This window comes from Leiobunum rupestre, chromosome 10 (genome assembly GCF_980474605.1).
Source record: "Leiobunum rupestre chromosome 10, qqLeiRupe1.1.hap1, whole genome shotgun sequence".
In the NCBI taxonomy this organism is placed as follows: domain Eukaryota; kingdom Metazoa; phylum Arthropoda; class Arachnida; order Opiliones; family Sclerosomatidae; genus Leiobunum; species Leiobunum rupestre.
The window spans coordinates 4,930,756-4,951,273 of record NC_143393.1 but is presented as its reverse complement, the minus strand read 5'-3'; the positions used below and the strand labels follow the sequence as shown (position 1 = coordinate 4,951,273).

General features: G+C 33.8%; 2 protein-coding genes across 10 annotated transcripts; one reads left to right on the top strand and one right to left on the bottom strand.

Annotated features, from left to right (window-relative positions):
* Window positions 1-1,743: 1,743 nt before the first annotated feature.
* Camta (Calmodulin-binding transcription activator) lies at window positions 1,744-13,724 on the top strand. Of its 9 annotated transcripts, XM_090161531.1 has the most exons (23): window positions 1,744-1,913; window positions 3,510-3,628; window positions 3,710-3,810; window positions 3,877-4,080; window positions 4,155-4,238; window positions 4,357-4,504; window positions 4,583-4,629; window positions 4,697-5,109; window positions 5,181-5,595; window positions 5,658-6,116; window positions 6,173-6,299; window positions 6,563-6,694; window positions 7,120-7,232; window positions 7,299-7,571; window positions 7,639-8,089; window positions 8,195-8,245; window positions 8,308-8,340; window positions 8,405-8,729; window positions 8,795-9,122; window positions 9,195-9,469; window positions 9,529-9,603; window positions 9,742-9,769; window positions 10,322-12,153. In XM_090161531.1, exons 2-23 carry the CDS (start codon window positions 3,541-3,543, stop codon window positions 10,412-10,414), a joined length of 4,263 nt encoding a protein of 1,420 aa, XP_090017657.1. In that variant the 5' UTR covers window positions 1,744-1,913; window positions 3,510-3,540; the 3' UTR covers window positions 10,415-12,153. The 9 variants fall into 9 exon arrangements, with proteins under 9 accessions (XP_090017657.1, XP_090017655.1, XP_090017651.1 ...); XM_090161529.1 differs by having other exon boundaries at window positions 1,745-1,913; window positions 4,155-4,226; window positions 7,639-8,245; XM_090161525.1 differs by having other exon boundaries at window positions 1,745-1,913; window positions 4,357-4,498; window positions 7,639-8,245.
* Window positions 13,725-13,985: 261 nt separating this feature from the next.
* P5CDh1 (delta-1-Pyrroline-5-carboxylate dehydrogenase 1) lies at window positions 13,986-19,204 on the bottom strand. The gene is made up of 11 exons (XM_090160613.1): window positions 19,119-19,204; window positions 18,817-18,890; window positions 18,554-18,746; window positions 18,128-18,487; window positions 17,808-18,070; window positions 17,652-17,725; window positions 16,933-17,081; window positions 16,690-16,868; window positions 16,264-16,452; window positions 16,090-16,208; window positions 13,986-15,080 (listed from the first exon to the last, which is right to left on the bottom strand). The coding sequence occupies exons 2-11, from the start codon at window positions 18,867-18,869 to the stop codon at window positions 14,965-14,967; spliced, it is 1,695 nt and encodes a 564-aa protein (XP_090016739.1). The 5' UTR covers window positions 18,870-18,890; window positions 19,119-19,204; the 3' UTR covers window positions 13,986-14,964.
* Between the last annotated feature and the right edge of the window lie 1,314 nt (window positions 19,205-20,518).

Below are 20,518 nucleotides of genomic sequence, written 5' to 3'. Positions count from 1 at the left end.
ACAATATCCTGGGGAGCTTATTCCAATTGTTAATTACTGAGTGGGCAAAACAATTAAGGCGTAAAGCCGTGTTGGCACGAGGTTTCTTAAGTTTAAGGGAATGACCTCTAGTGCTTTGAGAATCGTCAGACTCGTCGATGTTTGATTCCTCTTCTTTGGTGCTACCTCCGGCCCTTTTTACGGAAGTGGTTGACATTTAGAACCAAGGCTTAAGACAAAGATCTCCCATTCAAAGTTACGTTCTTAACTTCTGACACCATGTTAGTTTACTTATATTTAAACGTCACTCTTTTAGTGGGTTCTAACTCTAACAATGGATTCCAACTTTAATAACATATTAAAACTATTTGTAATATAAAATTAATTAAAGTACAGAGATCAAATTATCACGTCTTATTTCAAAGCCATGTAATTCCAAAAGTGTCATCTGCTAACTTTGCCAGACTATAAAAAGAATTAAGTATTAACATGGGCTGATAATAAGCATCTACTAACAATCTGTGTCTTGCGAAAAATAATCAGAGAAACCTAGATCTAATTTGTTGTTAAAAAATTTATGGAGCAGACACAGATTATTAAGTTTGTGACGCGCTGAAACAGGTTGTAATTTAAGGGCTTTTAATCGGGCAGGAGCAGGTCGCGATGAAAATTTGGTAGCTAATTTAGTGAATTTATTTTGAGCCTTTTCCAGTATCTGAGTCTAACCTAGGTCTAACAACTCAGAAATTTCAGGATTAGAGGACTTAGCGCCTCTGTTAAGCGATGACTCGGAAGAAGATACGCTGACAGAGGACCTCAAAGTCTTCAGTCTATCGGACCCTGAAGAGGTTGATGGCAACTAGGATCAACAAACACAGCACCATAAATGACAAGGTCAAGGTGGCTCAACCAGAGGGAGCAAAATGTGAGGAGACTAATCAAACCAGCGGGAGTGGTGTGGTTTCCACACTCACTGCTAGGGAGGGCGGTAACAGTCTAGTGGTCAAGAGTCAAAATCAAGACTGCAGCGTCCTCTCACATACTTTGCAGGTGCGAAAATTACGCAGCTCAAAGCTTTGAGCATCTTAACAGGTATGCATTAACTGGAAACTTCTGATTTCTTCGACATGCCGGCCAAACGCAGATTGGACTCTTTTAAGTTTTAAGGTTTGGGGTTGCACAATGGACCTACGGTTGAAGTGCGCCCATCTCCCTTTCAATAAAAGCCATGATGTGGAAGACCTACGACACATCCTAATAGAGTGTGCACAGTTGCACTAGATATTTCGGCGGACATCACTGAGTGGCGCACACACCAACAACTGACGCCAATCGAAACTTTATTGGACTTCACTGATAAGAACATAGACTTAAGACAAGTTAAAACTGTCCTCGGACTATGGAAAAAGGCTAAAGACGAATGGCCTCGGAAAAATGCTCTAATTTCATAACGTTTTGTTAAATATATATTAACGGCATACGGTATTTACGCTACATGTGATCTAAACCTTTTCTCCTTTATTTTTGTTTAAACGTTTTCGACTTTGTAGTTCAATGTTTTTTTATGTATCGTGTGCATTCTTTTTTTTTATAAAATAAATCTTGAATCTCGTTCAAAAACACAAATGGGAAAGAAAGGGAAACGATTAGCGTCAGACTAACTTAAAAGTGAAAAACATATCTATTTAAGCGTTGTTCTTTTAAAAACCAGGGCTTAATGATGATCTCAAGCTGGGCTGGTAAAAATTTGTTGTGCAGCGCCATCTGTGATTGCGATTTATATTCGCGAAGATCCGATCCGATCAATGGCGGAAATTGTATTTTCCGGGGGGCTTGCGTAATAAATTTGCGGTTTAGTATAATTATTACGCAATTGTACAAATTGTGATATATTTTGTGTTATTGTTGTTTAAGAAGATATATTTAAATTGTTGGTAAGTGTATTCATAATTTATCCTTTGCCTTCGCTTTAAACGGTAGTTGAGTAATGGGCCTTAGAGAAGCCAAGTCTGAAAAAGTAGGCAGGGCATCTAGGACCAGCAGATCCCCTGGCAACTTAACCCCATATTTTGTTGCCTAGGTGCCCCAACTCTGTGCCTTCGCCTTAAATTAAGGTTGTACTGAGTACATATTAGCTAACCATTCGTAGAATTTTTTGTTTAAGGTCATTCTAAAACATACTTCCCCCATCTAAACACATATACATGTATTGGCAAAACCAATTTTTTACCATTATTTTATTTATTTTAACCATTTGGAAGCTTTTACCCATTTGGCAGCTATCAAGGCTTCTAATTGCTAACGGTACAGCAATCCCACTGAAACATATAAAATAGTTTAGATAAAAACAGAATATAATAGAGAACAATGTACATAAATTAAAACAAAATTATATTTTTATTTGAACTAATTTATTGCAAAGACACTTAGTTTTTAGTTATTGCCTCCCAAAATTGACTTACATTTTAGTTAACACAAAATTGAACTTTTAAATTAAACTTAGCTGTTGTTATTCCTCCGAATATACTGAATCAAATAACTATTAAAAGATGATTTAGGGACCATAAAGAAAAATATTCACTTTTAGGTATTCTAGTGACCTGATTATAGACCTGAGTGTATAATAAATAGTTTTTCAGTGTAGAAAAAATTACAATTTTTAATATTAAAATTAAATTCTAATAGTAATTTTTTTGTGTAGTCTTAAGTAAAATATTACAAGTTACTAGGGCCAGTTTAGAAGATTATAATTAGACTCTGCCAACTCAAACTGTAGCGGTAGGCTATGAGTTGACAATTCTCTGATAGCTATTATTTGAAACTACACCTTTGCTTTAGCTCATATTCTGAATGGCATGAAACAGACACACCCTTATTTTTTAGGGAACCGTGCCTTTAATTTTACTCAAAGCAATCAATTTTTCTGCTGTAACAGTAGAATTTAACCGTTTTTTTTTTTTTCAATTTTACTGACATCTTTTATTATAGTATATCTTGGTAAAGGGTACAAAAGACTATGTAAAAGACACAAAGAGCAACTCTTCCTTAATAAACTGTGCAATGTAATTTAATCAAGTAATGCCTCACTTCACCTTGCAAAATATGAATAATGAGATATTATTGATCTGTTTTGCCTTAATAAACCGAAATGTTCCCATTTACTCTATACACATTTCAAAGTAATGAGAAAAAGAGCAATAGTTTCACTATTCATGGAATGTCTGGTGCTTAATCTATTCTAAATAGTGCCCAACCTTAAATAGTAGTTTTAATATTGCTATAGTAATCTTTTTATAGATTACTTTTATAATGTGTTAGTAGGGTGTTAGTGTTAAAGTTAAATATATATTATTATTTGTTAGGCAATTTTTAGAGGAAAGTCTTAAACTTTAATAGATGCTGTCAAATTTTTAAGATAAAGGGGTGTAAATCAGTGAAAAGGAATCTTAAGTATTTCATGGAGATAAAAGATATCTTATCAGCATGGATTTTGAGATGTTAAGGAGTAATTATAGGCGTTATTATACAAGATTTTGAGTGCAATATCTATGCCATGGGGACATGCCGTCTGGAGATTTTGCTGTTCAGTCATCAATCCGCTCTCCAGCCAATTCTAGATTAAAAACAACATCGATGAAGTCTAATAAAGGTGTGATAAAACTTGTTAAATAGCAACTGTTTAACAAAAATTTTGAAAAAAAATTTCATTGAACACATTGAAATTATATAGTTGAAACTGAAGATGGACAACCTACTCTTCCTGAAAGCCTTGAGAGTATTTTGAAAGCTGAGCATTTCCCAACACAAAGACACCGTTGGAATACTAATGAAGTATAAGAAGCTACAAAATAATCAGTTTGGAAATATCAAAAATGAAATTAACAAAACATTGTCTAGGAAATTGCTGCCATTCTTATAAGTTTCGAGAAACATGAGGACTGGTTATCAAAAGAAGTTAAGATCCGGCCTAAGAGTGGATCCATGTTACTGTACAGTAGGAAGAGAGTACGATACCGCAGGGATGGCTATTGTTGGAAAAAAAGAAAAGATGGTAAAACAACAAGAGAGGATCACATGAAATTGAAAGTTCAAGGCACTGAGGTGAAGAATTATCTTTTAAATATGTGGGAAGGTCCTAAATTAAATGTGATTTTAAAAATGAATTTTTTTTATAGTGCATTTATGGTTGTTATGTCCACTCAGCAATCTTGCCAACGTTCCATCGCAGATGTTACTGGCTTCTGCAGGTTCGTGATCTCGTACGTTTTGTTTTACTGCCCAATTTAGATCTCTATCCAGAGTAAAATTAAATTCCATTTGTCCTCCTCTGCATTGCAAATAATATGGGAAATTGTTTTTTGTTTTCCTAACATAAAGAACCCGGACATTGTGCTTGTCCACTATCTCAACGTTCCGTATAGTGATGATAATAAATTGCTCATAACTCCGAGCCTTAGCTACTGTGCTGACAAAAAAGAATGGACAAAAGACGAGCTTGTGTCACAACTAAAACCTATGTGTATGTGTAAGAATACTCATTATTTCTTACTGATTATTTGCTGGATTTTGTTTTTACTTGAAAATAACATCAACGCTTGTATAGTTTATAGTGAAAATGAACCTGACTTGAACAATGAATTGGAAATATCTGTAAGGATGTGTTATAATTTACTTGAATAAACGAAAAACAGCCACCTCATTTTTTTACTTTGTAAAGACTGCAGAAACTGTGGAAGCTATTGTTCAACAGCTCATGGAAAAACAGCGTGCCAAAACAGCCATCCGCACCCACGAGTGTTCGTGTGACACCAATTCCAAATCCGCAGCTTCTTCAGCGGACGCAAAGAAATGTACCCATACTTTGCACCGTATTATATCACCGAAAGCTCAGGCTGCTGCAGCGGCTGCTGCCTCAGCTGCTGCTGTCAGTGCTAGCATCTCCAGGACAGCAATGGCCACTGTCGTAACAACTGGACCATCAATCGTACCTATCAGCCAAACTGGGAGTGCCAACCAGGTGGATCAAACATCTCAGGGAAATGCAAATAATATTGGAACCGCAAGCGCAACAAACACAACAGTTGTCAACACAACAGCGACTGGTGGAGTACTTCTGGCCACTCCTTGCAGGTTTGTCTGCTTTTAACTTAAACTCACTTTGAAAATTATAACCGTTAATCCTTTATGTAACATTGTACCAGGCAAATAATTCACGATGGTAGCGTGGGTGATGGGACAAATCAAACGGCAACCACCACCACATCTTTATTTCTCAACTTATCGCATTTACAAGGAGGAGGTGGTTTGTTAATTCTGAATAGTGCAGCTGCTGCTGGAGCCGGGATGGGTCTCACTTCCGCACCAGTTACATTGCTGTGTGGTCAAGATCCGGGAAATGGTGGAAAATCTCATCCCATTGCTTTACATGCTTCCACAATTCAATGCGCTACTACTAGAAACGCCATATCCTTCAGTACAAGACGAATTGAAAACCGCACAGAAGTATTAAAACCTCCGGCAGAATCTCAAGATGCAGATCTATCCGTCATTAACACATCAGTTATATCTGGCTCCAGCGTCTCACCCGGGTTACAGAAAGAGCCAGACTTAAGCGAAGTAAGAGTTTACACACTTAAATAGCATAAAAACTTAAATTTTATAACTAAATATCTCAACAGGTCACTTCAACTTCGAAACCAAAAGATATTTCCTTATTTGATGAAAATATTGATATGGTGACTGAACAAACAGTCTCCGCTACAACAATGCCAAATACAAAAATGATCTTCACTCATATAAAGATGGAACCTTCTCAAACTGAAGTGGAACAACCTATAGATATTAATCCGATGGATTTCATCGACAATGATATTTCGACTCCCGATGAAGAAGTTTTCAACTTGGATACATTTGATATGCTGACTGATATACCGGGCTTAGAAGATTTAAATTCCGACTTTGTTCCTGGCGGAGGTCTTTCGAGCAGTGGGTCATCCACCCAAAGCTCTTCAGTATCATTCAAAAGTTTTCAATCAAATAACAACAATAATAACAACAACAACCAGCAGTCAGCCATGGATTACAGAGAAGGCACAGCTAATATCACGGATTACTCTCCAGATTGGTCTTATATAGAAGTTAATATTGATACTATGAACTATAAAACTTATCACTAACTCCTCCCAACTTTTAGGGTGGTGTCAAGGTTTTGGTTACAGGACCATGGTATTCATCATCATCTCCATATACAGTTATATTCGACGGTGTCAGTGTACCAACTAATTTGGTTCAAACCGGGGTTTTACGTTGTTATTGCCCAGGTATATTGTTTTAGAAAGCTGATTGATTAATAACAGAAGTATATTATTTGTCTTTTACGAGAGAATGATCCATCTAGGTTATGAAAAGGAAACATGTATTTTCAATTGGGTAGAAAATATAAAAATTACATTGTATACCTACGAAGGTACATGTTTCAAGCAAATATCATTAGCTGTATAAGGATCTAAATACCTCTCTAAGAGATTTAGTGTAACGTTCTGGTTTTACTAATTTTCCTAATTATCCTATATTTTTATGCTAGCGCACGAATCCGGACTAGTTACCTTGCAAGTTGCTTGCGAGGGATTTGTCATATCAAATCCGGTTAGCTTCGAGTACAAAGATAGGCCAGTTATCACTACACCTAAAACTGAAGATTGGTTCAATGTGGAAGGTAATTGGCTAACTATTTAATAGTTAAAGGTGTATTCGCATGAGAAAATTTTTTTGCAAAACTTTGTTGGCCAAGTTTTGAAGAATGACCTATTTTTATTCTAATAAATTTTATACACATCCTTTTGAGTTAACAAAAACAAAACTAAACCAAAATATTAATTGAGAGTCTAGGCCCATGTTAAGAACTGAGAGGGAGAAGTGTAGATGTAGCTTTACTGTTCACATTGAAAATTAAATTTTTTTGTAGTAGTGGAATTATATTAATAGGAAATACAGATAATTTCTTTTGCTTATTAATCTCAGTGTTTATGAACAAAAATGGTACATACTTTGCAAACCCTAGTTGAAAACTGTATTTTCCAACGAAGTTTTTCAAAACGTTTTGCTTGTGTGACTAGGCTATAATCATTTTTTTTTAACCAGAGAGTGTGTTGAAGTTCTCGGTTTTGGAGAGATTAGAAGTCTTAGAAGCCAGAGTGTGTTTCATGAATCAGAATGTGGGGTTGAACCAGCCCAATTTGAGACCAGCAGTGGAGGTACAGCCTTTTTAGTTAATCAGTGTGCAACTGTGCATAAAAATAACTTATGAATCATTTTCTCAGGGATTCAGTGAAAATCAGCAACGTTCATTTGAAAACAGCATGGTGTCGGTGTGCAGATATTTGATGAGAGGTATTTGGGTACAACAGGGGAATTCCAACCCATTGGATTGCACCTCAGGTCGCCCAGATTTGACTTTGTTGCACTTGGCAGCTGCGTTGGGATATAGTAGACTAGTTTGTACCCTTTTACATTGGAGGGCTGAGAATCCGTCTTTGACTTTAGAGTCTGAAGTCGATGCACTACATCGAGATCGTAATCATTGTACACCATTGGTAAGACGAATAAAAGTTAGTGAAATTTTTCCAAATGAGGTATATTTAAATTTTTATAAATGGTTAGATGTGGGCTTGTGCTCGTGGTCACAAAGAAGTAGCGCTGCTTCTTTACCAATGGAACAAAATGGCTCTTCAAATAACCAATGATAAAGGTTGTGGGCCATTAGACTCTGCAAGGACCAATGGACACGCCGATTTGGCGGACCAAATTGAAAGACTGGAGCAAGCGCAGCAGTCAACCATAGTACAAAACCACAATGATATTTCCATGCCCGGGAACATCTTTCAGGATAGTGAAACTGTGGAAGAATTATCCAAATTCAATATGGATATCAATTTGTCTCAAGGAAATAATTTTGATAACGCTTCCATAAATTTATTCTTACCTCCGCCATCTGAAACCTTATCTTTGACCAGTAATTTGCCAACCTCGTTAGTCAATAGTGTCAATAACAACAACAGTATTAAGAACAATAACGGTAATAATCTAATGGGCATGCCCAATCGTTTCGAACGTAAGTCTTTCGGTCACATGTTGCCTCCTCAGCTGACCAAACGGTCTTCGGTGGATAGCAATATCAATTTGTGTATGTTATCTTCTTCCAAAAATTCACACGCAGATTTCTGGGAAACTGATTTGAAGTTGGATAGATTCCATGCGGATGGAGATGGTAAAATTCTTAAAGCAAATTAATGAAGGATATAATATAATAGGCTTCCTTTTTAATTTTAGACCATGATCATGCACCAATGAATATGAGAAATGGTGATAATCAATTAGTTTTATTTATAATGTACTGAACCACACCTAAAACACCTCTTCACTTTAGCTGCAAATATAAGTCTTCAAAATCGAAGGGAAAGCTATGGTAGTTGTGATCTTTCTCTCCTCATGGGGACTACCAGTGAAACTGAGAGCAGAGTGCTCACTTTGGCTGAACAAATTATCGCTGCAATGCCAGATCGAATTAAAGCCACTTCCGAGGCATCAATGAACGGAGTTCTGTCCTTATCCAGTATGCACACAGATGATGGAAAATCAGGTACTTCATTGTTACAAGCCACAACAGATTTGGAAATATGTCCAGTAGATGAGCCACCTCCTCCTCTGTTAGGAGACGAATTTAATTTTGAATTTAGTGATCACAATTACAGGTATGACTTTTTCACAGAGTTTTTCTTTTTTGATGTTTGCTAATGTTAAATTTAATCATCATTAGATACTGCGAGAATAACACTCCAACGTCAACATTGAGCCCTGCTTCATCTTCATGTTTACAAAGCCCGGGAAGTTTCGCATTAGATTCCCCTTCTCCACCACCAACCACTGCAGATTTCTGTGAATTCTTTCAAGCTTCTGGAAAAATCATGGAAAATGATTTCTCAAACTTAACTTTATCTGATAAAGAACAACGCGAACTTTATGAAGCTGCTAAGATAATCCAGAAAGCTTACCGATCATATAAAGGCCGCAAGCGACAGGAAGAGCAAGAGAAGGAGAAAGTCGCAGCTGTATTGATACAGAGCTACTATCGACGCTATAAACAGGTAAATTAGTTATTGCAATCGCATTAATAATTAAATTTCCCAGCTCCTTACTGTATTTCTTTCCATGCGCAGTATATGTATTATAAACAGATGACAAAAGCGGCGCAAGTAATTCAGAATCAGTTCAGAAACTATTGCGAGCACAAACGGTTCAAGAAGTGCCAGGAGGGAAATGACATCTCTATTCTCAATAATTCGTCTCAGCCTCAAATGTGTACTGGAAACATGTGCAAGCCTAATGCAGGGAGCGTAACATCTTCGAACCACGGTTTGGCTTTCTATAGAAGTCTTTCCGAGACAGATAAGCGACCCAGCAGGGAAGGAACTCCAAATTCTTGCAATTTGAAGTAAGAAATATCTCCATTTAAAAATGGAAAGAAATTAATAAATGTATATAATGTTATAGGAGAACGTATTCTCAACGAAGGCAACATCAAGCCGCTAGAAAGATCCAGCAGTTTATGAGGCAATCGAAAAATAAGTGAGTTATTTTTAACTATAGCTATAGCTTAGGGGATTTATGTCTTTGCTCTTTTTTTAAATCCTTCTTTAAAATAACTGCTCTTTTTCCAACCACTAAACTTAAACTTTCTGTACTCTAATTTGCTAACAATCGAAGTGTTTGGGATTATATTCATGGGAAAGCGGTGAGTGATATAGAGAGTTAAAAATTTTTCATTCTGCATGTCGCATTCCTACATTTCTAATATACAATCTTCTGACACCTTTCAAATGTTTCGTTGTTTGTTTTAGACCTTTCTTCGAAACAACTGCTTAGTTTTTTATTAAAGGTTTTAAATAGGCAAAGTTTGGGTTTTAAAGAATTGTAAATGCATACATTGCATTTGCATTTCTTTAAAATATACGACTGGTAAATAACGGTAAATAGTGAATAATGTTTTGTTATATCAAGTAAATCATTAAAAAGATGTTCTTTAAAGCCAAAAAAGCAATTTAAAGTTTTAAACGCTACTTACATTACAAAAACTGTCGGTCATGCCCCACTGAATCTCTGATAAATGTGAATTTAAATTGAATTTTATAAATTATTGTTAGTAATTTATTATTTACCACTTTTTCTGTTTTGATACAGTGATGTTATTTGCCATATCTGTTAAGCACCACTTCCACTTCTGTGGAGTATATTGCCTATGAAAATAGATATTTGTGTACTAAATGTGGTTCATAATTACTTTAAGATTGCAGAAAGAGCGTGCTTTAGCTGCCGAAAGCGTGAGGCCACAAATCGAGATGGAAGACCCGCTGCCAAAATACCAGGAGCTGCGTTCTAAGAACCTGGACACAACGTGATCTACCTATGTATGTAAAAATATTTAAGGTAAACAAAATAAAGCTCAAATGTATTTGGTAATTAACAGCGGGGATTGTTAACGTTCACGGGGAACTTTGGCTTTTCCTAACGTTGGAGTCGAGAGTCATCTCCTAACCCCCTCCTTTGAGAATATTGTCACCTTGATAAGTTTTAATTGAGGCACCCCTCACTTTATTAAATAACCATAATTAAATGAAAATGATACAAATGATAATTAACGGGACGAGAATGAGAAATGATATTATTTTAGGCCTTTTTGTGGCTTTTGCTTTTCTGGCTCGGGAGAGTCTTAAAGAGCATTTGATATGAATTTCCAAAACCTTCCACTTTGGAGTATGAAGTAATTAATGAATTAAATTGGGTACGATATATAAGAAAAAGGCCACACATTTTTTAATTAAAAAATGTACATAAAAGTTTGTGCCAGTTTTCCAAAACCAATGTTATACAAATTGCGTTTTTAAAACTATATAAAGAGTATTAGTTTAAGATTTTGGTATTTAAGTTCATGAATACCATTTAGCTACGTTATCTTAAATAAACGTACCCATCTTTGAAGGCTCATTCGCGTAAGAGCACTTACTTCTCCAAATTTAAAAACAACATAACCATAAACTTCATACTTCATTTTATAAAATCTTTCTCTTAATTAAATATAGTAAAAAAAAAAAACAAAAAAAAAACATTAGAGCTAGTCATTAATTCATCCTTCCAAAAAGAATTTTTTCTTAGATTTAAATTCTCATATTTATTATGGGGATTGTTTAATTACAGCGTGTTTTTTTGTTGTGAATTACAATTATAAAAAGCACACAAACATCCCCAAAAACCATTCATTTTTGCCAGAAAGAGAAATAAGGCTATGTAAAGTTAGTTTTATAGGCATAAAAAATAAATCATTATTATTGGCATTTTGCGCAAAATGAAACGCAATAGGCCTATTGCTATTACCCGGTGGTGAAATAAATATATTAAACTGTTGACGGATATTAGTTTACGTGCCAAAACTAGTAAATTATTTAATTTAAATGAAAATAAATATATGCTGTAACTTATATATATATATATCTAAAATTCGGTAATTTTCGTTAGTACCGATAATTTTAGACCACCTTTACTGTTGTTTCTTTACTTTAGTATTGGGTGGTGGTTTTTATAATTTATGTTTTTAAGATATCAAATTGTTTAAAAGTTAAGTTTAAGTTTCTTCTTCGGAAGTGAAGTATTGTTTTTTGTTACGCGTTTTTTTTTACTACTCTAAGTTTATAAAATTAATTTTATAGCTGTTAAAATTTCTGTATTATTAATACTCATATAAATCACCCATCTTAATTTTCATAGTGGCTTTAATTATAAATGAGTCCCACTTAAGGGCTTATCTTTCTTATTCAGAGTTTAAGAGTTATTGAACACTGCCAAAATTGCTACAAGCCACGAGAAAAATTTAAGATTTGCTGTAAAAAATTTATTTAATTGAGAAAACGCCGATGTTAAAAAAAACTCATTGTTATCTTAAAGAAATTTCACAAACCGGAGAGGACAAAATCTAAATACAATAATGCTGTTATCTAAATACAGAGTATTTTCGAAAACTTCTTTCTCTAAATATATAACGTTTAGCTTTTAGAATTTTTGAACCATAATCCTGTTTCCATCAGGCCTACTCGCTATACATTTGAAATCATTTCTAAAGCTAAATCTATTTATCTCCGCTTACAAATGTTCCATAAAAAAAGAAGGATGTTCACTTTGCCATTTTAAATAACTCATCTTTTCGAGAAAAAAATATAACATTCAACTAACATCTCTGTGTTATAGAAAGCCAAATAACATTTTTCCTAACGATCTTTCAAATTTTGAGTAGTTAAGGTTTCATTTAGTGAGCAGTTTAAAAAAAATGCTGTTTGTCTAAAACAACAGCTAGCATGAAGTAGTGGTGCTAAGAATCATAGAATGTACATAAAAAATAGATTGAAATCCATTCTAACGTTAAGGTCAGAACATTAAAAAAATTCAAAAATAAATTTTAACTGAAAATGGTATTTGAAACACTGTGCTTGGAAATCCACCAGTTTTCTCACATCTTTAGATATGTACAAATTTATCACGAGTAGATAACCGAATTTTTTAAAAAATACCTTCAAAATTAATAACTTTTCAAAAGTATCTCCTCCCACATAATAACTTAAGCACTTAATTTGAAACTAACTTTAATTTTTGCTTATAAACATATTACCTAAAAATAACCCCTCGGATAATATTCTCAGCAATTCCAATTACCTTCTCTATAACGGTTGTTATTCTTGTAAATAGTTGTTAAATGCTCTCTCAGAGATTTACTATCTTTCATAAAAGTTGGTGAAGATGATAAAAAAATTTCTAGGGTCTTAAAAAACCAAATAAACACTTAGCATTTCCACCAAATCAATATTTCTTCAGAATAAAGAGAAAAACTTAGATAAAAAATCAAACATTTCTGGTCAGAAGTACAAATTGTATTTAAACGAATTTGTTTCGTAAAAACGTAATTAAACCTTGCCATAATTCTAATTAAAAGTATTAATTAGGGATTCGGTTCTTTTTTTCAAGGCAATTATATAAAAAACACATGCTCAAAATTATTTGGTTTAACGAAAAGTCTCTAACGGAATGGTGTTGGATAAAAATAAGGTGCGTAGATATTAAAAAAAATGTATAGCATTTCTGTTGTATTAGATACTCTCTACAGAAAAAGTATTTTTTATGATCGTTAGTTTTGCATTAACGTAGATCTTTATATTTAAAATGGATAACAAAATGTATTTGTGATTTAAAATCCCCTCCACCCCGATGCTTGGACTAAAAAATGTACCCCTTCATTTTTTTTTAAATTCATGGTTGCGATCTCAGAATTAATTCAATTTGCATTTGTTTATGCAAAATAATCTCATTACCACATTGAGAGTCACACCCACCATTTCACACGCATCCTCTTCATTAATTAGTATTTCAAATCATTATACAGGTTTCTAAAACTTATTATCCCTATTGTATTTATGTAAATATTGGCTCTATATCGTTAACTACTTTTTATTTTATCAAAGAGAGAAGTTAATTTTTTTTCTGGGTCCATGGTTTTATAACTTTTCCTGTACATATTATAATATACGGAGTCAACCTAAATATTGTTTCCAAGAGTACCTTTATTATCAAAGGAATGTTTAAAAGATTCGCTGTAAGGTCAGAGAGTTTTTCTCATTATGTACAATTCTGTGCCTACGTATAATAAATTTTTGGAGTTACGAATGAAAAAATGTTTAGATATGAGTGTTGGATAATGTCGTAATTTTACCAGTTCCAGATAAGACAACCAATATGTTAAATCAATATCGATTGAAAAAAGTTTGGCATAACACCGAATGTTATCTATATCAAAGTTCAAGGTTATTAGCTATTACAAAACCCAGTCTTTGAGAATATGGTTATCAACAGTGTTTTAGATAATTGATACATTTACTAAATACATGTCCAAGGTAATCATCAACACCATATTAAAAAGGAATTGTTTATTAATAAAAAAAAAAAATCTAGAACATGATACGATTCAACTGTTACACGTATAATACAAGTTTTATAATTTCTTAACTTACAATTTTTTTAGGGTTTGGTTCAAAATGTTTCATTTGGCCGTACTTATTATAGAAATAGTTTTTATTTAAGTAGTTAACAAAACCCTCACTAACAAGTTATACATTTTATTACTATGACTTTACCAGTTTATGGTATAAAAATAAAGTAGTTAATTCTTTAATATCCTATATATTTCAGATCTTTTATATAAATTTTACACGCGTATCAAATATAAACCCATAAACCCGCATGTATAAATCTTAAAAACACATACAAGGTGTATTGTATAGAAGTAAAGCTAATTGGCAGTGAAAATGAAAGCTCTAAAGACTAAAATACTAAAAGCCACTATTTTGACTATTACTAAATGGCTGATACATTCTATCACTACAGCTTAAGGAGTTTATCACAGAGCAAACTACGCAATGTTATTGCTAAAAGAAGGAATATATAAAAAGATACAGACTCATTTGATCTAATTTCTCTCAATTGAAACTTGGGGGAAAATAATCAAACTATAATTCGAGACAATCCTAATTTATCAAACTTAAAAATCTTAACAATTAAAACTAAAATTACTTCCACATTCACACATTTTAAAATCTTTCCTTTGGTAAAAAAATGAGTTAACAAATTTCTATATTTTACCTTTGGCAAGTCAAGTTCATTTATGCCTAATTATTATAAAGCTTTCCAGTTAGATAGACTAGCATAGTTAAAAAAAGCAGTGACTTAAGAGGTTTTAATTTAAAAGTTAAAATGCTTATTCTAAAAAAGTAAAGCTAATATTTATATCACTAAAATTGATTATTCTTTGGTAGTCGAGTTAGCTTTTAAAAGCCTAAAGCAAAAAACAATAGAATTTCTTTAAAGTAAACACTTGTGAAAACTATACCATAATTATATTTCCATGTGCGGATATTTCCACTCAGTCATAGGGACAAAGGTTTCTTTGACCACTTGGGGGGAAGTCCACCTTAACAAGTAATGAGGTCCTCCAGCCTTGTCATTAGTACCTAAAGGTTCAATTTTTTTTTGAGAATTTCAATCAAATATTTGGGGCAAATAAGACATAGAAAGCGAAGTAAGCCACAAGTCATATTCAAATGCAGAAAAATACCAAGCATTATAATAATGTGATATTCTAGCCAAGAACAAATTAGGGTAACTGAGAAAGTAAGAGGCTATAAAAATGTCAAAACGTTTTTTGTTACAATAATTTTAGAATCTCGGATCTACTATTATTAATTAAATCATTGTATTCAGCTTTTATTAAAATTTCACAAACCAAGACAAACTAATTATACTCATTTCCTGTAAATATTAAAAAAGTTCTTGCACCTGATACTTGATTTGGTGATAAAATTAGGGATGCACCGATATTAACAAAGTTATCATAACAGTAGTGTATATGATAAAATCACAGTAAAAGACAGTTGAGTACACTGTCATTCCATTTTATTCTAATTTTTCATGAAAAAAGCTTTGCCAGAGTATATTCAAATATGTTTCTTTTCATTTCATGTGATACACATCTATCACAAATAGAATATAATTGTTTTTTATTTGTTTACACTCGTAACCCTCTGTCTATAAAAGGTATGATCTAGCTTCTGAAGTCTGGCGTAGATGGCGCGGCCAATTTTTCTGAAAATATTTTTCTAATATCAGTATTGGCCAATATTGGCCGCTACAGATATTAGAAAAATATGCTGATATATCGGTGCATCCCTAGATAAAATTGAGTAATTGTCGGTTTTCTGTTTAAGAGATTAGAGTAACTATCAGGCTAGCATGCCTGGAAAGAACTCTTACATTATCAGTAACCTAAACAAATTTTTGGCATAGCTCACAACAAGGATGAGAAAAAGAGGACTGCAAAATCGCACTGGTTATGGGATAACAAAAAGCAATTTGAAATACAACTACATAACTTGACGCAAAACTAAATAATTGCCAGCTATTCAATCACACCCCTTTTTGTACAAAACAAAGCCAGTCATTAAAAAATAAAAACACACTCACCAGAACGCCTGCCACCACCAAACGGTTGTTGGCCAACCACAGATCCAGTAGACTTGTCATTGATGTAAAAATTTCCCGCTGTCATTTTAAGGGTTTCAACCGCAGTTTTGTTGAATTTTCTAATAAGAGAGAATTCAATTTTCAAGAAACTTTAAGAAGTATTTAAACACTTACTCGTCTTTGCTGAAAATGGAACCAGTTAGGGCATACGGCGTCGTTTCAGATACTAATTTTAAAGTTTCTTCCGTTTTACTCTCAGGATAGACAAAAACCGTAATCACAGGTCCAAAAATATCTTCCTTCATGATTTTATCGTGGGGATCCGTGGTTTGTACTATGGTAGGTTGAATGAAATAGCCAACACTGCAAGAAATTGTATAATATTAATTATTCAAAAAATGCCAATAAGTTATAACTTCCATAAATATTATATCAAAATAAATAAAATTGGTTAAAATAAACTGTCAGTTATGAAAAGTATTAATAAAACTAATTGACATGAATAATAAAAATTAACAATTGATAATAAAATTAGAATTATTAGTGCAATGATTAATTATTTTAATTAATGATAACTAAGGATAATCAAATTTGTTTTACCTATCATCTCTCTCTCCACCACCTAAAATTTGTAAATTGCTACTGCTTTTAGCGTGGTCAATATAGCTGCCAATCTTATTGAACGATCTACTATCGATAACAGCGGACGTAAAAGTGTCATATTCTAAAGGAGAACCAACTTTCAGCTGCTTACGAATCTCCAATAAACCTTCTTTGATCTGCAATACAAATAAGCATTAGAGAACAGATTAATAATAGTTTAAAATAAGTCTAAAAATCTACCTTTGGCCATAAAGTATCAGGTACATAAATTCGTGCGCAAGCTGAGCATTTTTGACCACTATAATCAAAGGCTGCCCGTATAGTTGAAGCAATCACAGTATCAACATCAGCGGACTTATGTATGAAATGATAATTCTTCCCACTGCATTCTATAAACAAGAAACATGGTTACAAATTAGCTCCTAGATTTGTCACTCGATAGGCAACGAATCATGATGTATTAAACCTATGCCACCACAAACCATAATAGGCAACTCACTCCAACAAAATAAATAGGACTGAAGTAACTAAGCATAGCAACAGTTTCCAATAAAATTGCGAACCATTACTAGGGTTAGTTATGGCACTAGAGGGTTTGTTTTAAAAAATTTGTTATTTCCCCTTCCCAGTCATTTTCCTCCTGTATTTCTCCCATCAAACTTATTGCAAAATTCCTTTTGTTATAACATTCCTATTTAGTGGATTTTTATCCTTAGTTGCACGATTTTGGTAAAATTTTTCATAATGTGCTTTTAGATAGTTGAATAGTATTAATATATTTTTGTATTAGCCAATAGTACCACGTTAAACCTATTGAATTTTAGTTTTCGCCCTTCAAAGCATAGTTTTAGTTTATTACGTCTAGTATTAGACCTAACTTCGCTATAAGAACTGTAGTGATAAGATATTATACATGCATTTTTCACGCAGGAAAAAGATTTTGGCATGCAATGACCAACCTCCGATGAGTCTTGGATAATTTTGGTAAATCTCAATATTTTTTGACGTTTCCTTCCAAAGATGATTGAAAGTTCTATCAAAATAATTGAAACAAATTAGCCACATTTGAGTGCTTCGTAAGACAAAATCCACCCAAAAAAAAACAAGGTACTCACACGCCACTTCCAGTGAAATTAATTCCTGCTAAAAGAGGAGACTCAGTGACAGTCTTTCCAAAGATCGGTCCATCAGCAGGAATAAAGTTAATAACTCCAGGAGGAAAACCGGCTTCTTCAAAAATTTTCATAGTAATGTAATTGGACAAAATGCAAGTATCAGATGGTTTCCATAGTACTACATTTCCCATTAATGCTGGGGCTGTAGCCAAATTTCCACCAATCGCGGTGAAATTGAAGGGCGAAATAGCAGCGATAAAACCCTGAAAACAGAATACTTAGTATTTATACGTAGAATCTGATAACTGAATTAGACAAACCTCAATTCCTCTAAATCTGAATGTATTTTTATGGACCTTCGGATCAGTGCTTATTGGTTGGTATTTTAAGGCTTCTTTAGCAAAGTATGCGTTAAACCTTAAAAAGTCTGCTAATTCAGCTGCTGAATCTACTTCAGCTTGGATAGCAGTTTTTCCCTGACCTAGCATTGTAGCCGAGTTTAAATCCATTCTATATTTCCCACTGACTAGATCTGCTGCTTTTAACAATATATTCATTTTTTCCCTAATAGGGACAGATTCCCATTTGACTCTAGCCGATTCGCCACTTTTGATAGCCGATTTGATGATTTCAGGTGTTGCCCAGTAATATTTAGCAACCTTTTCCTCATGATTGAATGGCTTAAGAAAACAAAACTCATTAATACTGTTGTTAATCATACCATATCTAATATTTTAATTTTTTACCATGTACTGGTATTGAACATTATCAGTTCTAATTTCTTTCCCACCAACAATAATGGGAACTTCAGTACAGACATCTTTGTATTTAGAAAGAGCCCCTTCCAACTCTCTGCGCTCTTTACTCCCTTTCATGTATTGTAGCACAGGTTCATTATTTATATGAAAATCATCTACTTGAGTAGCTAAATTTAAAAACCTAGAAAAAGAAAACCCTTTCTGTTATACCATTTACTCAAGTAATAGGTTCCTTGCAAAACTAGATTTACCTTTTCAATTGAGGTCTGGCAAGAGTCGTTTTCAATGTTGTGGAAAGAGTCATTTTAAAATTTAGCTATGGGACCTAAAAATAAAAAAAAATAGTTTAAGACTTTAAAACAAAGCTCACAGTCATGTGCTGCTCCATGGACTAATTAACTAATTTTTCCTAGTATAAGAAGATAGCAAGGCCTAAAAACGGTTTGACGCAATTGATGGTACGGATGTAACTTTGGAAGTAAAACTAATAATACGAATATTACTTTCATTCAAAACCGAAACAAAACTAAAAATAGCACATGATTATTGTTACCTTGCTGAGTTGATATCGTGCTCGCAGCTCCGGATTAAACTCCCCCTCGACAAGAAAGTAGAAACCCTAGAGAAAAACTTTTCAAGCTAGAAAGTCTAGAAACCGCGTTTTGAACCTAAAAAGGCCAGAAAAATATCGATATCAGAATAAAAATATCGATATCAGAATAAAAATATCGTAAACTTGTAAATTGGTGAGCGGCTATCGCGATTCTTTGAAGAAAATATTTACTCAAAAGTAGGAGGTACACTGAGGGCGAATTATCGAAAATAACGTATTATCAGAGCTATTTAACTTTGTAAGGCCCACAAAATACATGTACGATAATTATCATACGTCTGGCAAACCTACACCCTCTAGGATCTTTTTCTTTATTCCTAGGATTTCATTGTTTTGATTGGCTTACAGCATAATTCTCAAACTCGATTGGTTCAAAAGATTATTCTGTCACTGATCAATTTTCTTTTTAATAAATCGTAGCCAGTGCCATGGTGCCATAGTAACATCAGGGAGTAGAACTAACTCCCTGGTAACATTAAACAGTTTTAGCAACTGATGAATATCAAGTTTATTACGGGGCGATTCCTGTAAACATAATTTTCGTGCGTTGCAACGTTGCTAAAAATTTCTAATCGCACATCATTATTTAGAATTTAGACACTACATTTCAGCATGGAGTTTCTATTTCGTAGCAAAAAAAACTACATTTCGTCATTTCTAGTAATAGAAAGTTAGAAACTCCAGCCCGATCACACACGTACATTCGTACTGCTTAGGTAGAACAATAAGTTTTCTCAATTTTTCACAGAGTCACGCAGCGGCCAACACGAGAAGTTCATTAGCTGCTGGATTTTCGTCCTGCTGCAGCTAAGCTTTGTCAGCTTTGTGATTTAAAAATGGCAATGGCAGCAAATCGTCAAAAATCTAGCTACTCGCGTTGGCCGCTACGTGGCTCTAGAATGTTAAAGCAGAGATAATTTGGTAAAAGCTATTTGCGGCAAGTTTCCAAGGGTACGACCACGACTAAAACAAGGAGAACCCGGAAAACGAGGAAATCGAGGAAATGGAAGGAAATCTACCACATAGTAGTTGTAAGGTTTTTAAGGAATTCGTCATACAATTGATGGACGGAAATATTCCTAACCCTTGCTCATAGATTTTAATTCACCAAGGCGGGGGGAAGATGGCGACAAAATGCGAGTCGTGGCCTTATCGTGGAGTGAATTAAATCTGAGAGAGGGGGGTTACATACAGGGGAAAGAAAAAAATAAAAAAGAGGGGGAGATTCGAATTCAGAATGGAAACCCTTTGTCGTTAATCAATCACAAAATCTTTATTTAACACTCAAATTTATAAATAACACTAAAATACAAAAACAAATGAACAAAATTGCGGGGGGA